The 26,461-nt window shown below is 42.0% G+C and overlaps 1 protein-coding gene across 5 annotated transcripts in view; it reads left to right on the top strand.

The window, feature by feature from the left end:
• The window catches only part of ypel1 (yippee-like 1), a 45,726-nt gene that overhangs the window by 795 nt on the left and 18,470 nt on the right, over positions 1-26,461 (top strand). For 2 of the 5 annotated variants that reach the window (XM_043716080.1, XM_043716081.1), the window contains exons 2-3: positions 616-923; positions 21,213-21,498. In XM_043716080.1, coding sequence (XP_043572015.1) covers positions 21,382-21,498 — 117 coding nt within the window. In that variant the 5' untranslated portion in view covers positions 616-923; positions 21,213-21,381. Of the gene's footprint in view, positions 1-6; positions 924-1,677; positions 2,858-21,212; positions 21,499-26,461 lie in introns of those variants that run through there. The other 3 variants (XM_043716078.1, XM_043716079.1, XM_043716082.1) reach the window with 3 other exon arrangements.

The raw sequence follows: 26,461 nt of genomic DNA, 5'->3' as shown, positions 1-26,461 counted from the left end.
TGGGACCGAACCGGGTTGCACCGGGATTGGGAACGGGACTGGGACCGAACCGGGTTGCACCGGGATTGGGACCGAACCGGGTTGCACCGGGATTGGGACCGAACCGGGTTACACCGGGATTGGGAACGGGACCGGGACCGAACCGGGTTGCACCGGGATTGGGAACGGGACCGGGACCGTACCGCGTTACACCGGGATTGGGAACGGGACTGGGACCGAACCGGGTTATACCGGGATTGGGAACGGGACTGGGACCGAACCGGGTTACATCGGGACTGGGACCGAACCGCGTTACACCGGGATTGGGAACGGGACTGGGACCGAACCGGGTTACACCGGGATTGGGAACGGGACTGTGACCGAACCGGGTTACACCGGGATTGGGAACCCGCACTGGGAGAGGGACTGGGACAGGGACCCCGTTGGGAGAGGGATCTGGGCTGCATCAGGATTATATCGGGAAAGGAACCTGGATCGGGATTGTACCAGAATTACACCGGGAGGGGGGCCGAGATAAGACTAGGGTAATACTGGACTGAATCTGGACTAAATTGACCCCGGACAGCACCTAAGTCGGTACAAATATCAGACTGAACCGGGACTGCCCTGTTCCAGGAAAACCGGACCAGTCTGACCCAGGACATTACCGGCAGGGAGTGAGACTGAGACCGGGACCGGACACCGCGGATCCGGGGTCCGGACAGTAAACTGGAGGAACGGGCAAGCACCGAGAGCGCCAGCGGTAACACCACGGGAGAGAAGCTGGCTCCGGGGACCTTAACTCGCTGCCAGGACAGCCGGCAAAGCCGGGCACAGCCGAGCTGAACCCGGGGGGGTGAGAGAGAAAAGAGAGAGGCAACAGAGCGACCCAGCCATCGGGAGAGCGCGGCTGGTTACAGCCGCCGGCAGGAACCGAGAAAACGGTAGGCTTCAGAAGAACGAGCTCCGGGTAGCCCGCACCACTTAAAATACTAGATATCTTAAAATTATTTTATCTTTTGGAAACATATAAAAAGGAAAATGAGTTGGAGGTGTTCTCTGTCCCCTTGTCCTTTGCATTTCCCTCCTTGGTACATTGTAACACTGGTTTGTTACCAGTGTTTTGCTACCGCGGTGCGGGATACTTTGTATCGCTTGGCTGCCGCACGTACACGTTCCCACCACAAGACAAAAGCGTCGGCGTTTGTAAACACGCAGATTGATTTTAAACTTTTGCAACATATCAAACCGCTTTGTTTTCTGCCTCAAAACAGGGCCTGTAGGTCTCGACAATGCGTCCGGGGCCACTTTTTTTTTGAGTGCACTCCTCCGGCGCATTTCGAGTTAACAGCGATGTAGCGATAGCGGGCAGTTTTATATTTTGTTACTATTCGGGCAGATATTTTCGCGATGCAGCCCATTGGGTGAAAGCTGCTTTGGCAGACTTGGTGTCACGGGCAAAAAAAAGTGGTTCCGCATATGTTATGCAATTGGCACAAGAGTCTTTGTGGGGAATATAGTGAGAGTTGGGGCATATATCTGGAGTGTGCGCGCAATGGTTTCCAGCATCTGCAGTCATTGTTTTTACCTTTATGCGTTAGGTTCGGTCAATGCATCCTAATCAAAGAAAGGTGTCGCGTCGTCGGTTTTACGAGGTGGATTTTATACATGCGCAGAACATTTATGCAAGAAATATGTGGCAGGTTACACCATGGTGTACATGGGGTGAATATAATCTCATCTGATATCGCACAGGAATAATCTGTGATTGCAGATGGTACAATATAGTTTAGGGTCTGTGGTGTGTATATATAAACACTCGGGCTTATGGGTACATGGATGGAGTTAGTTTATGTCTGCCGGAAGTCTAAATATTATGAAACGTGGTTGTGCAGGCTAGACTCTTGCATTGAGCTGTGCAATTCGCCCCCTCCGTTGTTTACACGGAAGTGATGTCCTGCCCTCGCACTGCTGCTGGGCGCGGTGTCAACCATCGTTACAATGTGTTGATTGGCTGCAGTGCTTTGATTGACGTAGGGGTTTAGACGTGTCTGGGAGCTGATTGGCTGTTGTCTGGTGTCCCGCCTCCCCCGGGGAGCGCAGCTCCGGCAGCAGCTGATGCGGGCGCTCAGTCCTCAGGCTCGCGGCCAATCGGGAGGTCTGCAGCGTGCGAGAGGCGGCGGCGGCGGCTCGCTCGGTCGGGAGGTGCAGTCGCAGTGCTGCAGAGCGCTCCCCTGCTGCTTCCCCGCGGCTTCCCAGAGTCCGAATCCCTGGGCTCCCTAGCTGTCCATCACGCTCCAACCTGACGTCATTGGCTTCCTGGTTGGACAGTCCAAATTTGGGGGACGCTGCGTGAGAGTCAGTACAAGCCAGTGGGACACTTCTGTCCGAATATTGTTTGTGTACAGCAATGTAAATTTGCATTTTTATGCAAACTATTTACCTTCTATTTGCGGTGGGAGGAGGCAACGATTATTTCTTCAACGCGAGGAAGCTGCTGTTTAATTGGGAATGTACCAAGGGACCCGAGCCTTGCTTGCGGCAGCAGTCGTCATCGATGCCATCTGGGTCTCGATTTGCACAGTGGACGTTGTTGCTGCAATTAAATTCACTCAAGTGATCATTTATCCCACTGCGGACAGTGTCGGTGGCATTTCAAGTTGATCGAAGATCCCTTTGTTTGCATTTCACGGTGCCTTTTGGACTAGGAGGCCAGGGACGACTCCGGGAAGACTTTCCCCAGTCTCCCACTAAGTCTGCTGCCTCCGTTTGACTTGTTTGATTCTGTGGACCCCATAGAAAATTGAATTTCTTTACACATGTCATTTGGAGCTGGAGGAAACTAAGTTGGATGGATGTTGCTGACGTATAACACTGGGTACAAATGGAAAATTAGTATTGTATTTGTATTTTGTGGGTTAAATATTTTGGTTTTCATCTTTTTGTGAGATCCCGATTCTGCCAGGAATTTGAAATGATTGCTGCATAATTTAACAAGATTGTGACTGGGACAATATTTAACAACATTTTACAATTTTTATCATTTGAAAAACGATTTGCGACTATATTGATTATCACTTGTTGGTAAATTGTTTCATAATCAAAACCCCGAGTAAGGCTTGTTTGGCATTGTAAATGCTTACATCACTTCCAAACAACAAATGACCCAGAACATTTTCTGTAACTCAGCAACATCGAGTTGGAAAAAATAGTTAGGAAAATAATTTGTGGGTGAGCCAATTTGTCTGTGCCCAAACATCATACCATGTTTTTCCAATGTTTGCATAACCCAATTATTTCTAACTAGAGGATTACAAAGATCAGACAGTTTTTTTATAAACATCATTCTTTTGTTTAGAACCTCTGGTAGATTTTGTTTTTTACACCTAAATATATATCTTGTTCCATGTGACTTAAGTTTAATTTACCTTTTTAGGACCTGATGGTTTATACATTGGCATGTAAAAATTAAGAAACAACATTAGTTACACAAATCATTTCCAAAAGTAGTTCTAGGTTCAGAATTTTTGCATTTTAGTTGGATAGTAGTAATATTAATGATTTTGAGAGGGAGAGTAAAATCTGGTTATTCTAACCTACCAGTTCAACATTAAAGGTAAACTTTATTTTTAACATGGATTTTTGTCATGTGGCAAAACCTCAAAGGAGGAATCTGGGGTAGGGAGAGTTGTAGGGACGTGGCAGCTGAAAGCAGAACTGACATTCGTGTTTTTGAAATCTGGGATAGTCAGGAAGATGGAACAGGACAAGCTTGTACCTGAGGAGTCTAGGGCTTATGAGAAGTGAGATGGTAATGTGGAGACAGGAGGTCAAAGAAGCTTGTGAACTTTATCTCCCATTTAAGCAACACCTTGATTTTTTTCTTCTAAGTAGAAGACTCTATTACTAGGTAAACGGAACGTTGTACAAGCTGAGAATGGGCCACTGAGCATTTGAATGGCTGCCTTTACAGAAGGTAGAAATTTGGAGGCTAACAAAGTGTGCACTCAATTTGTCAATTCTGGAGGAGACAAAGGCATTTCAGTTTTGCAAACAGGTGAGTCAAGACTGGGTGAAGTTACATTATTTTATTGGAGTTTGGGATATGATCATGACCAACTTTGAAGGTTGAAATCTCATCTTGTGGTTACTTCAAAAAGTCTGATCCAAACTTCTGACAGAGGTGGATTTGATGGGTAGGGGCATGTGTTGTGGCTGAAAAACAATGGGTTTGGACCTCCAATATTGAGTTGACAGTTCAAGGACGTGCAATGTGACAGTTTGAGGACTGGAAGGTTTGTGACGAAATATACTGTAAAGTACAGGTGTTAGTATTCATGCCAAACCTGACTCTCTCGGGTGAGAATTTGGATGAGAAATCAAACAGGGACGATACTTTGGATGATCGCTTACCAGAGGTCAGCCGCAGAAGCGGGAAGAGAAAGGATAGAACCAGGCAAGTGCAGTCCAACCCAACTGGATCACTGTTTCAGAGGATGGTGTAGCCAGCCCTGTCAAAAGTTGCAAACTGGTTTAAATGAACAAAGGATATTCACACAGGATTACATTTGCAAAGTCGACTTTTAATTCCAAAGTTGGAGGCTCATTAGAGGGACCAAGTATTTGAAAAAGTTTAAGTATGGACTAGTGAAGGGTTAATCATGTCTGATGAATTCATTAGAATTTGAGGTCACTGGCTTAGTGCTTTGGTTGTTTGGCAGTAGATGTTAGCTCTGAACTTGGCATATTTGATAAAATTCCAAATTAAATTGAGAAAAGTAAACACATGTGAAAGTGGTGATAAACTTTTGACATGATTGGTAGAAGACAGTGAGGTTGAAGGCTTAGTTTTCTCATTGGGAACTTGATTTTGTGAGTGCGTGACCAAAATCTGTTTGTCTGCCTGAATAGTGGTCGAAATCAACTAGGAAGAAGGTGAGGGCTGGAGATCAAAGTAGAGAGTGTGGTGCTGGAAAAGCACAGCAGGTCAGACAGCATCTGAGGCGCAAGAGAATTGAAGTTTTGGGCACAAGTCCTTCCATCAGGATAGAGTTGTTGAATGGCTAAGAATGAGTTTAAGACCTCCTTGGAATCATAGGCAGATTGCATAAGGACAGCATTCTACATTTTTCTGGTTACTTTTGGTGTAATCGGACACCACCTTTTTAGAGAATCTACTGTGGACCTAAGCTTAAGAAGACTTGTTTAAGAATGTTGTGACTTGATCTAGTAAAGTAAGTGGAAAACCAGGGCAACATTCTTAAAATTAATACCAAACTGTCTGAGTGAAATCAGTAAGCAGCTTTTTCTCATGAAAGGGTAATAGAACTCATGTTCTTCAAAGGTTGTAATGCCAATTAAAATGTGGCAAACTAAAATACTGCAATAAAACAAAGTTCTGCAGATGCTAGAGAACTGAGATAAAACCAGGAAGAGGTGGGGAAACTCAGCAGGTCTCTCAATAACTGGGGTGTGCTTAATTTAATACTGATTTTGCTGCGTCTTATTATTGCTACACTGATTTAGTTAATATTGTAATCTTTGGAATTTATGGCATTCTTAAAATGGGATGCCTTCTACCCACTTGATAAGCTATACTCACTAAAGTCTGGCAGCTACAAGGACTTTTTTTTTGCACTTGATGACATTTTTAGGTCAAAGGAATTTAATTACAAACCTCAAACATCTGTCCAATCCAGCTGACCAGTTGAAGGCAAACCATTTTCATACCTGCCTTTTTATTCAGACCAAGGAGCAAAGTACCTTTATACTATATACTGAATGACCTGGAAATGTCAACAAGCATTCAGTTCTGTGTGAAATGGGCCTAATTTAGAGAAGTTCTTTCCCTTGTTATTCTATTAGCTTTTGTCGCATCAATCTCCTGGGTTATTACAGGATAGTTTGTCATGCGTTTGTACCTATTTGTATGCGCCTTAGAGATTGTCTTTTCGTCACTTTAAACTAGGTGTTGAAACAAACGAAATAGCTGGAGCCATAAAGTTGATGCTGGCTGTATAAATGTCTCCTGAACATACCTACCCACATACAATGTGTATTGGAGCTGCTGGTGTTGGACTGGGGTGGACAGAGTTAAAAATCACAACACCAGGTTATAGTCCAACAGGTTTATTTGGAAGCACTAGCTTTCAGAGTGCTGTTCTTTCATCAGGTGGTTGTGGAGTGTAAGATTGTATGGCACTGAATTTGTAGCAAATGTTTACAGTGTGATGCAGCTGAAATTATATATAGACTTCTGTTATATACTGACTACGCACAATGTGTGTATTCTGCTTTTGAAGGTGCCTTTTTTTAGTGGTCAGGATGTTGGGAGATAGCAGTGTTCCAGTGGGCTTGTACTCATCTGAAAGAGAATGTGCTTATGTATCAATGTATATTTATACAGTGCTACCATTTACTCCAAGCCCAAACCCTTGGGATATTAATATGTTTTAAATGCTGGAACTTATGGTGTTAACAATTTCAGTAGTTAATGAAGTTTACAGATAGACACTGTTCTGTGATTTAATATTAATTTTACTTGATTGTTTTGTGAATTTAGTGCTTAATGTTCTGTGATCAGGGTTTTCTTTTGTAGTTTTTTGTTTTCCTAAGAATCATGTTTGCCCTTTTCAATGAAAAAAAAAATGTCCAGGACCACTGAGTTGCTGTGATTTAATTTTTTAAAAAAGTTTTTGAAACCAGTTTAAGGTCATGTTTCCGTTGCATTGTTAAGATGAAAATGTGCTACCAAATTTTAATATAGCCCTTTGTAGTTAAAACAATGTCATGGTGGTTGGAAGAATGGGCTCTTGGTCAGTGGTGTATTCTATATGCAGGATGTGGGCTGTACAGTTGGTTGAAAATGGAGTCTGTGTGTGTGCTAACTGATTGTGGGTTTTGTACTTTATAATCCAAATTCTAAAGTTTTTACACCAACGTCTGAACTAGTACTCAAGATGAAATATTCTCTGTCTTCACATCAGTGAAGACAGCTCGCCTGTTATATGTGGACCACTTATTTTTCCTGGACAATTGAGTCTTGTGCTCTCTGTTCTGCTGCTTTCTGCACATGTACTGTGGTGGGGTTCTATATACCACATTTTGACATTTCACAATCATTTCTGGTGTCCTAGGTAAAATTCTAAGACTTAAAATGAGGGAAAAAATGGAATAACAGTATTACTATGGTCTAGTGGCAAATATCATGATAGGCACAGTCAAATCTGTTATTACTCAAGTCAAATGTAGTCTTTAATCATTGTCATGGTGCCAAGCAATGTGGCTGCACTTGGAGTGAGGTACTGATATTCACTTAAGTTACAGAAAATCCCTATTCTCTAGACTGACTAAAACCTATGCTGATTCTTGATCTTGTTTTCAGGCACAGTGTTTCCCCTCTTGTTGACATTTTAAAAATAAACTAGTAATCTCCCTTGCTGTCCTCATTTAAACGCTGCTGTTGTTGCCATTGTCTGTTTCTAGTCAAAAGCCATTGAATAAAGGTTGCCAAGTAATGATTAGGAGCCTTTGTTGGTTGTGCCTCTCTTATGCCTTTTTTTTTTCACTTTTTTTAATGTGTGCAAGCATGCACACACATGGGTACATGTAAGTCTAAGAGCTGTGTGTTGCCTGTAATGGAAAGGAATGTAGAAGTAAAGAAAATGCTGATGATTTACTGTGTACACTATCTCCTGGAGCAGAAAACCATTCCAGTCGTCATCATAGAGATGTACAGTGTGGGAACAGACCCCTTTGGTCCAACTCGTCCATGCCAACCAGATATCCCTACCCAATCTAGTTCCATCTGCCAACACCCAGCCCGTATACCTCCAAACCCCTCCTCTTCGTATACCCATCCAGATGCCTTTTAAATGTTGCAATTGTGCTATCCTCCACCACTTCCTCTGGCAGCTCATTCCATACATGTACCACCCTGTGCATGAAAAGGTTTCCCCTTCGGTCTCTTTTATATCTTTCCCCTCACCCTAAACCTATGCCCTTTAGTTCTGGACTTGCCCACCCCAGGAAAGTGTCTATCTATCTTATCCATGCCCCTCATGATTTTATACAGCATTGTGGCTGTTTTGAATAACTTTTCTGCCAGCAATGAGATTTGACCCTTCATGAATAGCGCAGTTACTATTATAGCTTTGAGCTAATTTCCATGAGACGTTTGCTTTTCATAGTGGGTTATTTGCCATAGGTGGCGGTGCCAAATTAATAAAAACATTAAATAGTATATCCTTGATATGAGCAGTTTTTGATTTGTGCTAAATGGTTCAGCTCTGAACTCGAATTCTCTAATTTCCTCCCAAACGCGCACACTGCAGTTCATCTTCCTCTTCTCAAATTTCCTCCTTGATACAACTTTTACTCACCTGTCTGCATTGTTCAGTGTCATTTTTAATGCTTTGGAACATGTTTACAATTTATTTTAAGTGCTAAATAAATGCAAGCTCTTTACAAAATAGTTGAGTAGTGGTTGATTTTTATTGCTCTTTAAAATCTTCATCAGGATGGTCCTGGCAAGGTAGCATTGACTACTCCTATCCTGAAAAGACTGTAGTGGGCCTTTTTGTGATTTTGATCTTAAGGTGCTCCTGCAAGATGAATTTGGGAGGATGTTAAGAATTAGCTGAGTAATTTCCCTTTGACCCCTTCAGACACTCTTGGTGGAAGCCACAAATTATGACTATCTTTCTGCTAATCGCCCCCAATCCTATGTGCCTCTCAACCCATACAGTTTCTTTTCAGGGGAGATAAGTAGGAACGTATCTAGTCATGATGCTTTGGTAATTTGCCCAAGATTGTAGACATTTGGAATGCTCTGAAAATTGCAATTGATGCTACATCTGTTGCTAATCTCATTTTTAAAAATTAGAAGTGTTTAGTGGCTTGAGGAATTAAATTGCAATCAGTTGGGTCTAAATGGTAGAACACCATTGGGATACTAAATACAGAATAACCTGTTACCCGAATGTCAAATTCTCCAAGCAAAATCGAGGTCCCATTTTTAAAAAAAAAATCAATTCTCCAAACAGGGCGGCACGGTGGCTCAGTGGTTAGCACTGCTGCCTCACAGCACCAGGGTCCCAGGTTTGATTCCAGCCTCGGGCGACTGTCTGTGTGGAGTTTGCATGTTCTCCCCATGTCTGTGTGGGTTTGTTTCGGTTTCCTCCCACAGTCCAAAGATGTGCAAGTCAGGTAAATTGGTCATGCTAAATTGCCCATAGTGCATTAGTCAGAGGGGAAATGGGTCTGGGTGGGTTACTTTTCGGAGGGTCGGTGTGGACTGGTTGGGCTGAAGGGCCTGTTTCCTCACTGTAGGGAATCCAATCTGATCTAAAAAAATACTCCCCACCTGTCTTGTTCAGATAATCAAGGTTGTTCTGTAGTCTGCTCCTGTTCCTATGTTGAATGGGCTGGATTGTATCAGCTGATCTTTGTGTGCTTAAGCACTTGCTGTGGGTTTGCAGGCCAAACTGGGAAGATAAACGTCCCTTTCCTCAAAGTATGTTGATAAAGTAGTTAGTTTCTGAACTGTCGCAATTACCATAGTCAAAAGGTGTGGTACTGGAAAAGTACAGCCAATCGGGCAGCATCCAAGGAGCAAGCGAGTTGTCGTTTTGAGCATAAGATCTTCATTCCTGATGAAGAGCTTATGCTCGAAGTGTCGACTCTCCTGTTCCTTGACTTCTGCCTGACTGGTTGTGGTGCTGGAAAAGCGCACCTTTTTTTACTCTGATCTCCAGTACCTGCAGTCCTAACTTTCTCCTGTCACAATTACCACTTCTGGTAAATTTGCATAAAGTTTGGAACATTGTGCTCAGCTATCCATCCCAACTGATTTGCATTTATGGTTGATCTAACCCTATCAGTATACTTTTTTCTTCCTGCTCTCATACCTCCCATTTTAATGCATTAGTGTTGTTTGCTTTATCACCAGTAAAACGTACAGCCCATATAGTCTGACAAGGCCATGGGGCTGCTGTCTCATTAGAGAGAGATGATTTGTGGTCAGCACACCTTAGGTGAGGGCAAAGGTTGGGAAGGACAAGCCTTCATGGTAACCTCAGCCAGTGCAAGAATTTGAATCCAAACTATTGCCGTCACTCTGCTTCACAAACAAACTGTCCAACCAGCTGAGTTAAACCATGTAGTAATGGGTTTCATTTAAGGTAATGTTGACTCCTTTTTTTTTTGAAAAAAGAGCTAGTTAACAAATTCTGTAGGATTTATTTTACCCCACTGTTATACAATTGTTCCTCTGACTGCATCACAATTCACATCTTGCATGCAATGTGTCATGTCATAATGTGGCTTTTGTGCAGTCTCTGAATATCCATGGTTTATGTAGTGCTGCATTATGTTTGGTCTGAGCTTGTACTGTGCAGTGCAATTGATCAACTCATCATGGAGATAATTTGTATAGGCATACTATTGTATTGTGGAGAAGAGTTGTTTTAAACTGTCAGCATTATTTACATCATAGAGGGTTCTGTACCCTCCAAGAATGTGGCATTTCATGGTCACACTTCTTTTCCATGATTAACCTTCTTGTGGAGTCTCCCCTTCCTTTTCGTGATGTATCGGATGGGAGAGAAAGTGAACATGTTTATACGCTCCCTTTTTGGTAAGGGTTCAGTTGTCCTCTGGCTCTGGTGATGCTTCGGTTTGGGATTATGGTTGTTCTCCTTGGGTGTAGGTGCCCAGTAAGGGATGAAGGCTGTCTTTTTTTTTGGTCTGTCACCTTAATCAGTGTATTCCCTGATTTGTCTTTAATATATTTCTCCCTTGTCAAAATTGACTGTGCTTTGAAACTGCATCTACTTTTATTAAGTTCCTGTCCACAGTCCAGTCATAACCTCCTTCTATTAGCATTGTTGGGTACCCCTCCCAATAACCTCTCCTTTTGACTTTGTTTGCTTTTCCTTTTATTTAATTGGCTGGTTGAGGGTGACTGGTGTCCTTACCAACGTATAAGTCAGGAGTAGGCAATTCAGCCCCTCAAGCATGTTCCACCATTTGGTACGATCATTGCTGATCTGATTTACCTCCAGGTAATCCAATCTAAACTAAGGGTAGTGGTATTATGCTGGACTGTTAATCCAGAGGGGTCCTGGGTTCAAATCCTCCCACACCAGATGGAGTTTGAATTCAATAAAAATCTGGGATTAAGACTCTAATGCTGACCCTGATTCCATTGCTAATTGTTGGGGAAGAGAAACAATCTGGTTCATTAATGTCCTTTTATGGACACTGCTGTGGTATTGTGGTTGACTCTCAACTGCCCTTTGGGATGAACAATAAATGCAGGCCTAGCCAGTGACAGCCTCGCCCTGTGAATGAGTTTTTTTAAAAAAATCACATTCTTGCCTATGTTTGAATGTTGAACAAGAATCTATTTGCCTCTTAAAAATATTCAAGGAGTCTGCATCCACCACGTTTTTCTTTTGAAGGGGTTTCCAAAGATATTCCCTGGATGCTGCCTGACCTGCTGTGCTGTTCCAGCAATAAAGTTTCAACTTTGATCTCCAGCATCTGCAGACCTCACTTTCTCCTTTCCAAAGATACTCAACCTTCAGATTAATTCACTTCATCTATTTTTAAATTACAGCTCTTGATTTTTAAACAGTTACCCCTAGTTTTGTATTTTGCCATAGGAGAACACATCCTTGCCACATCAGTCCTGCCAAGATCCCTGAGGATCTTATATGTTTCAATGAAGTTACCATTTGCTTTTCTCAACTAATGGGTACAAGCCTAATCTGTCCAACCTTTCATCCAAAGACATCATACCCATTCTAGGTATTAATCTAATTAACCTTCTCTAAACTGTCTCAAGTGCATTTGTGTATTCTTCCTTTAAATAAGGTGACTAATACAGTATACAGATGTCATCAGGCTGTATAACTGATGCATTTGTATTCTATTCCCCTCAACATTAATACTAAACTTTTAAAATTGCTGACTACATATGTACACCATTCTTTTTGTGATTCATAGACGAGGACACCCAGATCCTCTGCCTCTTAGCTCTGCAATCTCTTAGCATTTCGATTATTTGCTCCTTTGTTCTTCCAGCCAAAATGGACATTTTCCCATATATTTATTTTACATATCCTTGCCCACTCCCTTAACCTATCTGCAGAAAATCCTCTATTTGCCAGTTCATGATTCGCGAATTGGCCTATCCGTGCCAAAAAGTAAACAATGACAAAATTCAGCATTTGCAGGCAAACTTGTATATGTGATTTTTAACATGCTTTTTACTCATGAGCTTCTTCATTCGTGGGGTTTCTCAGAAATGGAGCCCCCACATGCACTTTGTTTTTGGTAGCCTCCTCATTGTCTTCACAACTTACTTTCTGGCATATCTTTGTGTCATCGCATTTTGGTAGCCATATGTTCTGTCCCTTCATCCAAGTCATTTTATGTAGCTTAGATGAAGTGTCTTAGTCTCACTGAACCATAACACCGCTCTCTCATCAGAGATGAGTGGTGGAGGTGGTTTAACCTGAGTTGCCATGCCTCAGGCAAGGGGAGAAGTTGAGAAGGAGAGTCCTTTGTAACTTGCTTTCTTGGGTTCTTGTGCATTTATGTCCTTATCTCTGGGTTAAGTGGCCTGGGTTCAAGTCCTACCTGCTTTTGGAAGGGCATAATAACATCTTTGAATAGACTAGTTAGAAAATACCTATATCCTGCTCTCACGGTCAGCTCCAGCGCATCTTATTCTAAGGAACTTGCCCTAAAGTATTTTATGAACACCTTTCATTTTTTTTGATTTTACAGTCTATATGTAGATCAATCATGGTTATCACTGTCTTTCTGATTAGCTCTCAATTCTTCCTTTTCATGTTTCACCCTGCTGTGTTGATATTATTAGGGACCTGTACACCACTCTCACAAGTGACGGCTTTTTTATTCATTCATTGGCTAGGCCAGCATTTATTGCTATCCATAATTGTCCAGAGGACAGTTAAGTCAACCACACTGCTGTGGATTTGGAGTCGCATGTAGGCCAGACCAGGTAAGGATGGCAGCTTCCTTCCCTAAAGGACATTAGTGAACCAGATGGGTTTTTCCTGACAATCAATAATGAATTTGTGGTCATCATTTGACTCTTGATTCCTGATATTTATTGATTTCAAACCCCACCATCTGCTATTGCAGGACTCAAACCTGGCTTCCCAGAACGTTTTGATCCCCTGTTATCATTTCTCATTTTTGACTAAACTATTTCCATATCCATCTCTTGTGCTAATGCCATCATTTGCAGTGGAGTCACCCCTCCATCTCTTTCCTAGTTATGTCATTTTTACAAATCATATACCCTTCAAAGTTCAGGTCCCCAATCCATGTCATCCTGTTGCCATGCATCTGTAATGACTACCACAAATTAAGTGAAAATCAAAATTAAAATCTGATTACCCATTTTGATTTGAATGCTATGCGTATTCAGTTGCAGAGACTTTAGTTCTTATCACTTTTTGTAAATTCTAGTCTTGTGTGTTAGTTGACTCTGATTCATGCGCTCTATCCTTTCCTGTCACTATTTATCATTTCCTGTATTAATATTTTTTGATCTTCACTCTTGAGTTACCAAGTCTTTTCAAATTTGATCCCTTACCTCTACTATTCAGTTTAAAGTTCTGTTTTTTCTTGGTATGCAGTCAACAAGAATACTCACTCTATTCCAGTTTCAGTGGAGACCATCCCATTGTACAGATCCCCAGTATGGCTTCCAATGCTCCACAATGGAATTCTAATTCCCCTCCCATACCAGTCTTAACCATGCAATCATCTCTCTAATTTGCATTGATTTGTTTTCAGTATATGTTTATCTTTGTGTCCATCATCCACTTTGGGAAACTGTTTACAAACAAACAGATAAGTTACACCTTTTATTATAACTCAGTGGACATGTGGAGAAATCCTAGCATGACTATTAATACTCCACCCTATTGTTTTTTAGCCTGTACACTTGTTTGTTTGTCTTGTTCTGCGCAACAACTCTGAGCTATCTCCATAGCTTCATAACAAATTTTGACTATTCTGTATTTACCATTTCATCTGTACCTGCTTGTAACCTACGATTTAAGCCTCCATCTGTTCTCCAATTATTTTTGGTATCTGCTTTATGCAGATGTACACCGTGAAATCATTGTTCTCTAACATGTAACACTAAACCCTCTATTCCATTTAAAAAGCAACCACACAAAGCCTGTTCTATTCTTGTAAACCCAACCACTCTTGCTCTCATAATATCCTCTGCATAACAACAATGGCAATTTACGGACTACCTTTTCTCCTGAGAATTTTTGAATTACATTAATCAGGCGAAAATTGAGACTGATTCAACATTTAGGACCGATTGCTGAAATGTTTGGCTAAAGAGGAGTTTGAAAAATGTATATTTTATGATTTCAATGTCCCAAGTATTTTACAGTGTAAAAAGTGCTTTTGAAATGTAATCACTTGTGTAATTAGTGTAGGGAACATGGCAGCAAATTTCTGCACAAGGAACTCCCAAAGGCAGTCATGTTATTCAGTGCAGCACATCCTGAGTGTAGTACGGTATGCAGCATATTAAAATGCAAGGGAGGGATATGCAGAGAATCCCAAAACTTGGAGTCCAGGCAACAATGAATGAAAGCTGAACCAAGATGGCTGCCATTGTGTTCTGTAAATTTCTTACAAGCTCTCCATATCTTTTCTGATTTTCTTATTGTTGGTGATGAATGGGAGATACTCAATTGTGAATGGTTCAGAGGCATGGTAAAGTCGGTTGTCTGGATTTCTGAGCATCCACTACTTCTACATAATATGCCAAACAATGCAAATTTATATGGAACAATTTTTAGAATGCCTCTAGTTAATGCTGGTTAATTTAAAATCATGCTTCAGGTAGGTAGAGAGGGTTCATGTTATCTTTTAAACCTCTTTTACAATCAGTAAATACTGTTTGAGGTTAAAGAACAGTTATGGAGACACAGCCTCTTTGATTGAACCTTGATTGTCAGCTGAAAGTTTTGGATGGGGAGGTTGTGCTTCTGCTCTTTTGAAAATAAATGTGTAATTGCATTTGGTCAGAAATAAGGTGTTGCCTTCAAAAGTATGTTACAGGTTCTGATATTTCAATCTCCTTTTTCCTGTTAAAAGGAGGATGATTTTCCACCATTGAGGTTTTGCTTTTTTAAATTACTAAGATGTTTCTGGGAGTGGAGCGTTTGAAACAAAAATTAGCCTGGGATGGCTACACTTGAGCATAAGAGGTTGTGAGGTGATCTTATTGATGTTTATGTAATCATGAGGGACATAGATAAGGTGACAGATCAGGGTCTTTTCCCCAGGGTGGAGGGAGTTCAAAACTAGGGGCCATATTTTTGAAGTGAGAAGAGAAAGCTTTAAAAGACTCAAAGGGCAACTTTATTTCCCAACGCAGTGATTTTTGTGTGGAATGAACTGCAAGTGAAAGTGGTGGATGCAGATAGTTATGATACTTAAAAGACATTCAGATGGGTTCATGAATAGAAAAGGTTTGTAGGGGTGAAATGAAGTGCAGGCAGGTGGGACTTGTTTAGTTTGGGAACATGGTCTGCATGGACTAGATGGACTGAAGAGCCTGCTTCTATGCTGTATGACTGACTCTAAATGCTTTAATGGGTCCTGCCTAGCCTGATTGCCACCAGGTGGAGTTGTGCAGAAATTGCAACAAATTAGTTGAATTTAGTTGATATTCAAAAAAGATCCACCTGATCAGTTCTTTTTCCTCTTCAAAACTGCAGCATGAAGCTTTTTTTTTGAAACCGATCCTGTTCCATAATGGCCCAGTGGAGTTGATCCAACTGACTTAGTGAAGCTTTAAGGCCTGGGCCCAATATAAGTATTTCCAAGCACTTTATTGAATTGTTTTGGTTTTATTTCCACTTGTGATTTTATTCCAAATCGCTCTTCCTTTCTGATTGGGGAGTGAATTTAGAGTGTTTTTAAATGAAAAGTTTAGTGAGCATTCAGAATATTAAAGTGAGTTTCTTTAGCAGTCAGCTCTCCTTTAGTGGCTTGTTTGTTTCCAGTTTTAATCTCTTGGTTCTACACTTCTTTGAATTAGAGATGGCTGGTTGCGTTAACCTGGGAGGGGTGATCACCACATGTGACGGGAGGGGTCAAGAAGGCAAGGTTTTCACTGTGACCTCATTTCCTTTGCATTGCAAGCCAGCTACGAGCCGACTGAGCTAACCTTATCCCAAGATGGGGTAATGTGCATATTGAATGGAAATTGCAGTGGTGGCAATCCTATGTATCTGTTATCATCTCCAGATGGTAGAGGTTGCAGAATTGAAGAGTTCAGTTGAAGGAGTGTCAGTGATAGGCTACTTTAAAAGGGTTACTGATTGGCCAGGTTGGATTTCTCCTTTTTGTGTACAACGTATACTAAGACAATTTTACGCTGCCAAATAAATGCCAATCTTGTAACTGTGCTGGACTAGTTTGGCTAGGAGCATAGTTTGCTCACTGCCCTTTCCTAGAGAGCAAGCTATGTGCTGACTAACCAACAAATGCCCACATCCTGTGAATGTGTATTTTCTAAGCAATCACTTGAGCAATACTTTGGTTTGGGTTTTGCCAGAACCACACTTAATTTCTGACTTCTTCACAGCCTTGATGTAAACATGGTCAAAAGAGTTGAACTCCAGATATGATTAGAGAATGACAATCCTTAGCATCAAGACAACATGTGACGATGAAGCATCAAGGACAGGATTAAGGGGTTAAAGTGCCTGCTGATTATTGTGGTACCGCAACACAGTCAGCTTTGTCCCAGGACTACACTACAGGAGTCCTAGACCCAGCCATGATCGGCTGCTTTGTCAATGACCTTTTCTTGTCGTAAGATCTGAAGTGAGGATGTTCACTGTTGACTGCGCAATGTTTGGCACCATCTTTTAATTTTTTTTAGATTTAGATTTATGACAACTCGGATACTGAAGTAGTGTCCATGTCCAACAAAACAAACATGGACAATATTTGAACTTGAGCTGATAAGTGACAAGTAATATGTGCCACATCCAGAGCTAGGCAATTATCATGAACAAGCAGGAATTTCATCATCACCCCTTTGTCATTCAATGGAATTGCTATTGCTGAATCTCCCACTGTTAACTCCCTGGTATGCACCATTGACCAGAAACTCAACTGGACTAACTATTCAAATACTGGTTACAAGAGCAGTTTTTTTTAAAAATTCATTCATAGAGCAAAGGCATTCCTAGAGGGCAGTTGAGTAAGCCACATTGCTATGGGTCTGGAGTCACATGTATGCCAGATTAGGCAAGGATGGCAGTTTCCTATCATCTTAAAGGAAATTAGTGAACCAGATGGGTTTTTCCTGACATGAGACAATGGTTTCCTGGTCATTATCAGGCTCTTAATTCCAGATTTTTATTATTGAATTCAAATTCCACCATCTGCACTTGAACCCAGGTCCCCAGAACATTACCTAGGTCTCTGGATTAACAATCTGTTGATAATACCATCAAGCCATTATCTCCAACAGAGGTCAGAGGCAGAGAATTCTGCAGAAGGTAGTTCTTTCCTGTTTTCCCAAAGCCTGTCCATCTATAAGCCACAAGTCTGGTATATGATCAAAGACTCTAGATCAGTGCAGCTCCAACAACACTTCAATGTCCAGAACAAAGCAGCCCCCATGAAATTGGCACCCTATTTATCACCTTCCACATTCACTTCCTCCATGATTGCATAATGACAGCATTGTGCCATCTCTCTCATTCTGCTGAGAGAGACCAAATACCATATACAGTAATGTTACCAGATAATTGCCCAACCTAGGAGGGAGTTAGTGAGAATGAAGGGGCACAGATTGATAGAATAGAAATTGGCTAGATTGGGTTTGTCTGTCCTTATAAGGATAAAGGTAATTTTCTACCTAACTGGCTCAATGCTAGTGCTTTAGCTATGCTTGGACAGCTTAGAAAGAGCAATGCTAGTTCTGGAGCACCAGATCTTCATAGCTCTGGTGTACACATAGCATTTCTTCTATTGTTTAAGCATGGCAGGGATGGTAATATAAATTGAAGTGGAAATATAAATTTGCTATAGTTCTTGGTTTCTCTGAAAGACGAAAATCATTCTGGAAAAATATCAGATGTAGTTTGCATTCATTGAGTTATGAGGCAAGTCCCCACAGCTGTTGATGGAAGTTGGCAGTTAGATGGAGGCTGTGCCCACAAAGTTTACATTGCTAAGAAGGATTGAAAAATGTGCTGGAGATTGAGTGGCTAATGTAGAAGAAGGGAATAAATTTAATTGGTCTAATAGCCATTGTCAGTCATTGGATGTAAAGCCCCATGAGTAACTTAATAAGAATAACTGAGTTAAATGTGTGTTGAAGACAAGTCACATTTTTGACTTTATCTAAAGCAAATAAATATAATGTATGTAAACTTTGAGGAAGAAGTTTATTGAGAAAAGGTTAATATGTAGTAAAAGAGGATAATTGGGTGAACAGCAAATTGGTAGTGATGCTCTGATTTGAAGAATGCTTAAGATATGTAACCTAGGTGAACAGTGCTTGGCCCACTTGAATACTTGCAGATAATCTAGACAATCTTAATGTCAAAGGGATGTGGCAGTGAGAGGAAACTGAAAAAGACTTCATGAAGGATTATAGTAGAATGGATGTAGAATATTTTCTCTAATACAGATGTGCTAGCAACTGCATTTTGGAAGGCAGATGAGAGCCTACTGCTACCATGTGTGTATGCATTAGCTACTAACACATTACCTACCTGTACTTGCAAGAAATTAAGCCACAACCAACATTTTTGATTGAAAATTTATAACATCAAATTTGAAGTGTAAAGGTTAGTGCTTTATAGAATTCACTACAAAAGTACAAGTTGCTGGAAAAATTCATGTCTGGCAGCATTTGTGAAGAGAAATTGAAGTGAGCATTCCAGACCCTTTGATTTCCCTCCACAGATGTTGCCAGACCTGCTGAGCTTTTCCAGGAACTTCTGCTTTTGTTTTTTGGTTTATAGCATCCAGTTATTTCAGTTTTGAAATAAAATTCACTAGACTTTGTACAGTACAATTTTGACACTCTCTACTTTGGAAAGGATAATAAAGCCATAGAATGGATAGTATGGATTTACTAGAACATGTAAACAGCAGGAGCCTCTAGTTATGAGAGGCTTGAGATAGCAATCGAACATTAAGCTGAGATGGCGAAGAGATTTGAGATTTCTAATTTATGAAATCATATTGATAATTACATGGGAAAAGACTATTTCCATTGGTTGAGAAGTCAGTGATCAGATCTTAACAATTTTAAGATTCTAATTCCATGAGATGTGTTGGAAGAAATTTCTTTCCAGTGGCATCTTTTGGAATATGGTAGATGGGGAGAGTGGGAAGATGTGATGATGTGGGGAAGAGAGGAGTAGGGGTAAAGTTGGCCTCTAAGTTGAACTGTCTGGCAATTCTGTATCGAAGAATGTGGTGCTGGAAAAGCACAGCAGTTCAGGCAGCATACAAGGAGCAGGAGAGTCCATGTTTTGGGCATAAACCTTCATCAGGATTGAGGCTTGTGGGTCAAGGGGGCTGAGATAAATTTCGTGGGTGGGGACGGTGAAGGTAGCTGAGAATGCAATAGGTAGATGAAGGTGGGGGAGAAGGTAATAGGTCGGAGAGAAGGCTGGAGAAAATAGGTGGGAAGGAAGATGGACAGATAGGACCCAAGAGGGCGGCACAGAGTTTGGAGGTTGGAACTGGGACAAGATGGGGGTGGTGGGGAAGGGAAATGGGGAAGCTGGTGAAATCCACATTGATTCAGTGAGGTTGAAGTGCCCCAAGATGGAAGATGAGGTGTTCTTCCTCCCTCCAGGCATCAGTTGGTTGGGGTTTGGCGATGGAGGAGGCCCAGGGCCTGCATGTCCTTGACAGAGGGGGAGGGGAGGGGAGGGATGGAGGAGGCCCAAGACCTCTGCCAAGGACGTGCAGGTTCTGGGCCGCCTCCATTGCCTTATCCCAGTCCCAGCCTCCCAACTTGGCACCACCCTCTTGAATGGTTCTACCTGTCCATTTTCCTTCCCACCTATCTGCTCCACCCTCCTCTCTGCTTTCACCCCCACCTTCATCTGCCTATTACATTCCAGGTACCTTCTCTTCCCCCACCCTCCTCCCATTTTTCTGTCAGCCCCCTTGGCCCACAAACCTTTTCCCTTCTGAAGGGCTTAAGATCGTTACATTGACTGTCCTGCTCCTTGGATGCTGCCTCACCGACTGTGCTTTTCCAGCACCACACTCTTCAACTCTGATCTCCAGCATCTGCAGTCTTCACTTTCTTCTGGCAATTCTGTATCCCTGTTTGTAAAACTACACCACTTATTTTACTACAGGGGCAGCCTGAAGCAGGGACTTAAGAGAAAAAATAAAGACATATATTTTGAAATAGTGGAAGATGCAAGGCTGAGGCAAGAATGGAACAGTTAAAATTGGTAATGGATTTCTCTTGCAAAGAGAGCACAGGCATGACCATTTATTCTGCTGTAAGTTCCTGTAGCAACAGTAGTAGATCCTGAAAGGAGATGAACAGCTCAGTGCTGAAATGGAGAAAGAATGGAACAAAAGAACTTGCAGTTATATGGTGATTTATTACACTCTTGGAGTATCTGACGGTACTTCACAGCCAATGAATTGCTTTCTTGAAATACATTGACTTATGTAGGTGAATGCTACAGCCAATTTGAGCTTAGCAAGGTTCCACAAACACAATAAGTGGAGTTGGAGCTGACTTGTTGCTCAGTTCTTAGAAGCTGAATTACATGAATGCTACAGAAGCAGCTGAAGACATTCACACCCCAAGCTGTGATTAGTGGCACAGAAATTTAGTTGATGTTTAAACAAGGGTGCAAAAGATCACTCTCTCCTTGTGGATGCATGTCTATAACATTTGCCTTTTAAATGCATTTGCACAAGGCCCGAACCTATTTACTTTTCAAATAGCATGTTTTTGATATTTGACAACTATTTGAAATGTAGCAATGTTTGAATTCCACTCAGCTATTCAAAACAACCCATAATAATTTGCTTAACATGAAGATTAAATACATGCGCACTCTGCAGTTGGCAGCCTAGATCCAAGTTAGCACGTTTGCCCCCGTTGTTTCCCTTTCTATGCTAATGTGACTCTATGTTCCTCGTTACAGGTTCTGACAGTTTCCCTTGTGGTGTCTGTGTGGAGAAGGCCACACACACTCCATCACAACGACGGCTTTTGCTTGCATTTTCCAGTGTTTCTTCTGTCAGAGAGTGCATCAGGCCTGTAACTCTTCTACTGCCAGCCCTGAGCTCAGCAGTGAAGAACACCCGTTGGAAATGGTAAAGATGACTAAATCAAAAACCTTCCAGGCTTACCTGCCAAACTGTCATCGGACGTACAGCTGCATCCATTGTCGAGCTCATCTGGCCAATCATGACGAACTGATTTCCAAGGTAAGGCCTTTGTGGTAGAGGAACTATTGGAGTTCTAATTTGAAATGGTTTATTGCTTGGAAAGGGTGGACGCTAGGAAATTGTTTCCGTTAGGCGAGGAGACTAGGACCCGTGGACACAGCCTTAGAATTAGAGGGGGTAAATTCAGAACACAAATGCAGAGACATTTCTTCAGCCAGAGAGTGGTGGGCCTGTAGAATTCATTGCCACAGAGTGCAGTGGAGGCTGGGACGCTAAATGTCTTCAGGGCAGAAATTGATAAATTCTTGATGTCACAAGGAATTAAGGGCTACGGGGAGAATGCGGGTAAGTGGAGTTGAAATGCCCATCAGCCATGATTGAATGGCGGAGTGGACTCGCTGGGCCGAATGGCCTTACTTCCACTCCTACATCTTATGGTCTTATTGCAGACTGGTGACTTTGGAGATGCCATTCAGTCTTGATTGTTCAGGTATCCTGGTTGGTAAATGGAAAAAGTTCAGTGTGCGGTGAGTTAGCCTTGGCTGGAGCCAGTGGTGCACAGATCCATTTTGGACTGGTATTCAACTGGGAGAACTAATTGTGGGCCTGAGAGATGATTTAGAGAATGTGTTAAAATTTGGGGTTAGAACTGAAATTGTCAAGAGTCCTTCATGATCCAGTACATTCGATCTAACTTTCCAAAGGAAATTGAAAAGGAATTTCAGGCTCTACAGAATTGAGTTAATTGGATACTCTTCCAGTACATGGACAGAATAACAAATGGCCACCTTGTATACCATAGGCCTTCATCTGACTGCTGCAGTGTCTCTTGTAATTGAACAGCCAGCTGATAACACCTACCAAGGCTTAACATGTGAGCTTAGACGTTGAACCCAACCTGCACAGATTTTTCTTGCCAGGAGTTAACATCATCTTCTGGCAGATGTGAGGGCCGAATAATGAAGAGAAACTTAAAAGCAGTACAGCTTTGCTCTTATATTTTATTCCCAGCTTCTATGCCATTCCTGCCTGATAGGTTTTTATTTGTTTTACTGCTGGGCTTTTCCTTTTGCCTGTGTGCCTTTCTGTGCACCGATGCACTCAGCTCTGATGTACTGTGAAAACCGCAGATGCCCATTTCAAATATGTAGTTTCATGGAAACTGTAGGAGTTTTGCACAAGTGAGCATCCGGAGAGCCAGCTCTGGCTAGCATTTGGATGGGAGTGATGAGGACCTTTTTTTTTGTAATTGCTCTCTCGAGAGGGGAGGAGAGGGTGATCTCATGGAGAGGCAGCATACAGTGTTAGTACAGGGAGTGGAACTTGGGTGGTACTAGGAAGAAGAGGCTCTTTCCTTTCCTTTCAGCTATAACTTTTCCTGCTGCGCCACTCCCTCTGTTTTTGTGGGATTACAGAATGATGGCCAATACAAATAACAGCCTTTTGCTGCCCAGAAGTGTTTCTATTTTTATCCCAGTACTTAATAACAATGATCAGGTTTGTTTGTATCCTGCTTCATCAGTTATAAATTGAAACTTGTGGTTTGAGAGGAGGAAGAATTCCCAAGTGAAGGCAGAAGGTTAGATACCTCTTTTGTTTTTTTTTGCATAAGCTGACAGCGACCTGCACACACTTTTCCTTGATGTCTAATCAGTTGGCTCGATTTTGCAAATTCTGACACTTTACTTTTGTTCGCATTCTGTCATTTTAATTATTAACCCATCCTCTGGTTAAAGAATGAGAGTGGCTGAGGGTGGTAACTGTTTCAAATTTCTGCATTTCTTATCCCTCATCTTTTGATGGATTTCCTTGTTTAACTTTTTTTTTGCCTGCCTTTCTTCATAACATTTTTTTGGGAATTTTGCAAACTGTTATTTCCTGTACATTTTTGTTCTCCTCTTGCCTTTGTATTAGGATTCAACTGTGTGTAGGTGTGTATGCCATTTTCCCCCTCAATCTCTCACCCTTCTCTTATATGTTGTCTGTACGTGTGGGAGTGTCCTTTCTTCTCGGGATAATTTATACATTTTATCCTCCTCTTTTCTGGTATTAATCCAACAGAATTGTTAGCAACAAGGATGCCTGCCATTCCTGGGTAAGCCAGGCTTTCCAAACCTGAGACTGAGACCTCTGTAATAGCATGGCATGGGGCTGGCAGTGAGCTTGAAGAAATTTTGTGGAACCTGTTCCCCAAAAGGATGTGTTTAATGTACTTTATTAACCCCAAAAACTTCCATCATTCTGACTGGAGTCACTTGGGGTTTGTACACCTGGCTTTGGAATACAAAACGTGTTGGCCAGTGCAATATCCGTCTGCCCGTGGTTGGCCTGTTTTCCTTACGTTGCTGGGGTACACAGATTTCCTGCTGCATCTGTTTTTCCTGGTCATTGTTCCTTTGCTTATAGATGAACCTTTTTTAAAAAAAAAAAATGCATGAACCTAATGTGTGTGTGTTTGTTGCCTGACTTTCACCTGTCATGGCTTGTGTATTCTCCATCACTCATGCAGGTGGGCAATGTTGTAGGAGTGAGCACTTACAATTTCATGAGGTGTTGGATGCAGGAAGTTGTGGAAGGTTTATCAGTGAAATCTAACTTCAGGCAAGAGACAAAATTTGCCACGATCAGCATGGGTGAATAGTGCCTGGCAATTCTGATGGGTTGTCGATGTTTTGGTATCTGTGGCTTGAGGCAGTGGTGGTGGAAAGTGGCAATGCAGTGGGGTTCCATGTAAGCATTGCTTGACCTGAGGAGCAATAGTCCATGCTGGCAATTTACATCACTAACCTTTTGGGCCACTTATTGCTTCTTGCATCTCCCTGATGCAAGTGATACTTTTTGTTTGCCCCTGTGAATATCTTTAATTTTGGTCATCTGCACCACTATGGGCTGTGTTCGTGCAGCAGGCCAACTCCATGTCACCATTTGCCTCCGCTTTATAATTGAAAGCGAATCCTTTATTCACCACTGTTCTCAGAACTTCTAATGCATAATTTTCTTTTGTGATCTGTCTCTTAAGTCTTTTGGGATTAATTCTTTTCCCCAACAGTCATGCTTTTAGTTCTCCCTGTATTTAATGATTCTGTTTCCCACTCATGACCACCTATCATTTGTTTGCAAAGTTTTTCATAAGGGATCTGGTTTGAGTTGTGCATTTACATACTCTCAGGAGGTTTAGAACAACATCGGGCAAATTAAAGGATTGTGACAATTAAAACCAAATGGTTTTTCTTCCCCCTGATGTGTTGTAATCTGGTGAGATGGTTATTGAGCCTTTAGAAAACCTTGTCCATTTCCAATGTCTCTAGTCCTGTTAACCAAAGCAGCTATTGAAGAGATCCAGCACTGCCTCCAGTCTGCTAGCACAACCCTCTGCCACCTGAGGAAAAGCGTATTTGAGGACAACCTCATCAGATCTGATAACAAGCTCATGGTTTATAGAGCTGTGGTGGTTCCTGCCACATATATGGATGGTTTATATAGCTGTGTTTCTAAGATGTGGACTGTCAACAGCAGACATCTCAAGGTGCTGGAAAAGTACAGCTCTTGCTGTCTGCACAAGATGCTACAAATCTGATGGGGGAAAAAGATGCGCCAATACCAACATCATCGACCAGGCCAGCATCAAGGCACTGACCACACTTGCTGTCAGGGAAAAGCGGAAGCCAGGCAAAAGCAGCATAGGAAGGGTGCTGCCACATCGGTGCCCCATCAATCCCTTCCCATGACTGCCTTTTGCCCCCAAGTGTAACAGCCTGCAGAAGTTGTGTTGGACTGGACAGCCACCTATGTACTCACCCTGAGTATGGAAAGAGTCATCTTTGTCTGCAAGGAACCACCAATGATATTGAATCTCTGCTGTATTTAAGTGGTATTTGTGTTTCTGGAAGTTACTAAGATGTCATCAGTTGCTGTGATGTTTCATTGGAATAACAGAAACATTGAGCTGTTGGACTGCTCAGGTGTGTTTTGTTAAATAAATTTGCTTTTTGAGGGAAGCTCACCTCACAGGCCTGGATTTGATTGTCTCTTACCTCTCTGGCTAAGTTCACACACGCATGTTGGGTATGTTCAGCCTGTACAGAGAACCAATAGGGGACAGTCTACACTTGGATCTTTACCGACATCTGTTCATGCTACTGATTGCCTGCAATGTGGCCTATATATTTGCCATCAAAGTGGAATGGGCCTAAAATTGCACCTCAACAGTAGTTTGTGTTCTTTGCCGGTGTACATCCGTCACTGAGCAAGTGGAGTGGATTACTCTCTCCAGTGTAACTGGTGGGTAATTCTTGTAATTGGTTATGGGTTGACCTCTAACATTGGCTTTTGTCCTCGGTGACCTAACTATGGATCTATAGTACCAGTCACTACAATTTCCAAATTTAGCTGCTTTAAAAAGTGTTTTTATTAATTTTGTTTCCTGTTAGCATTCAGCCACATTCTTTTAGAACATAGAACATAGAACAATACAGCACAGAACAGGCCCTTTGGCCCACGATGTTGTGCCGAACATTTGTCCTAGCTTAAGCACCCATCCATGTACCTATCCAATTGCCGCTTAAAGGTCACCAAAGATTCTGACTCTACCACTCCCACAGGGAGCGCATTCCATGCCCCCACCACTCTCTGGGTAAAGAACCCACCCCTGACATCTCCCCTATACCTTCCACCCTTTATCTTAAATTTATGTCCCCTTGTAACACTCTGCTGTACCCGGGGGAAAAAGTTTCTGACTGTCTACTCTATCTATTCCTCTGATCATCTTATAAACCTCTATTAAGTCACCCCTCATCCTTCGCCGTTCCAATGAGAAAAGGCCTAGCACTCTCAACATATCCTCGTTCGACCTATTCTCCATTCGAGGCAACATCCTGGTAAATCTTCTCTGCACCCTCTCCAAAGCTTCCACATCTTTCCTAAAGTGAGGCGACCAGAACTGCACACAGTACACCAACTGTGGCCTAACCAAAGTCCTGTACAGTTGCAACACCACTTCACG

Source organism: Chiloscyllium plagiosum, chromosome 25, assembly GCF_004010195.1.
Source record: "Chiloscyllium plagiosum isolate BGI_BamShark_2017 chromosome 25, ASM401019v2, whole genome shotgun sequence".
NCBI classification, from domain to species: domain Eukaryota; kingdom Metazoa; phylum Chordata; class Chondrichthyes; order Orectolobiformes; family Hemiscylliidae; genus Chiloscyllium; species Chiloscyllium plagiosum.
The sequence above is the reverse complement of the archived record's forward strand: the minus strand, read 5'-3'. Positions and strand labels throughout refer to the sequence as shown.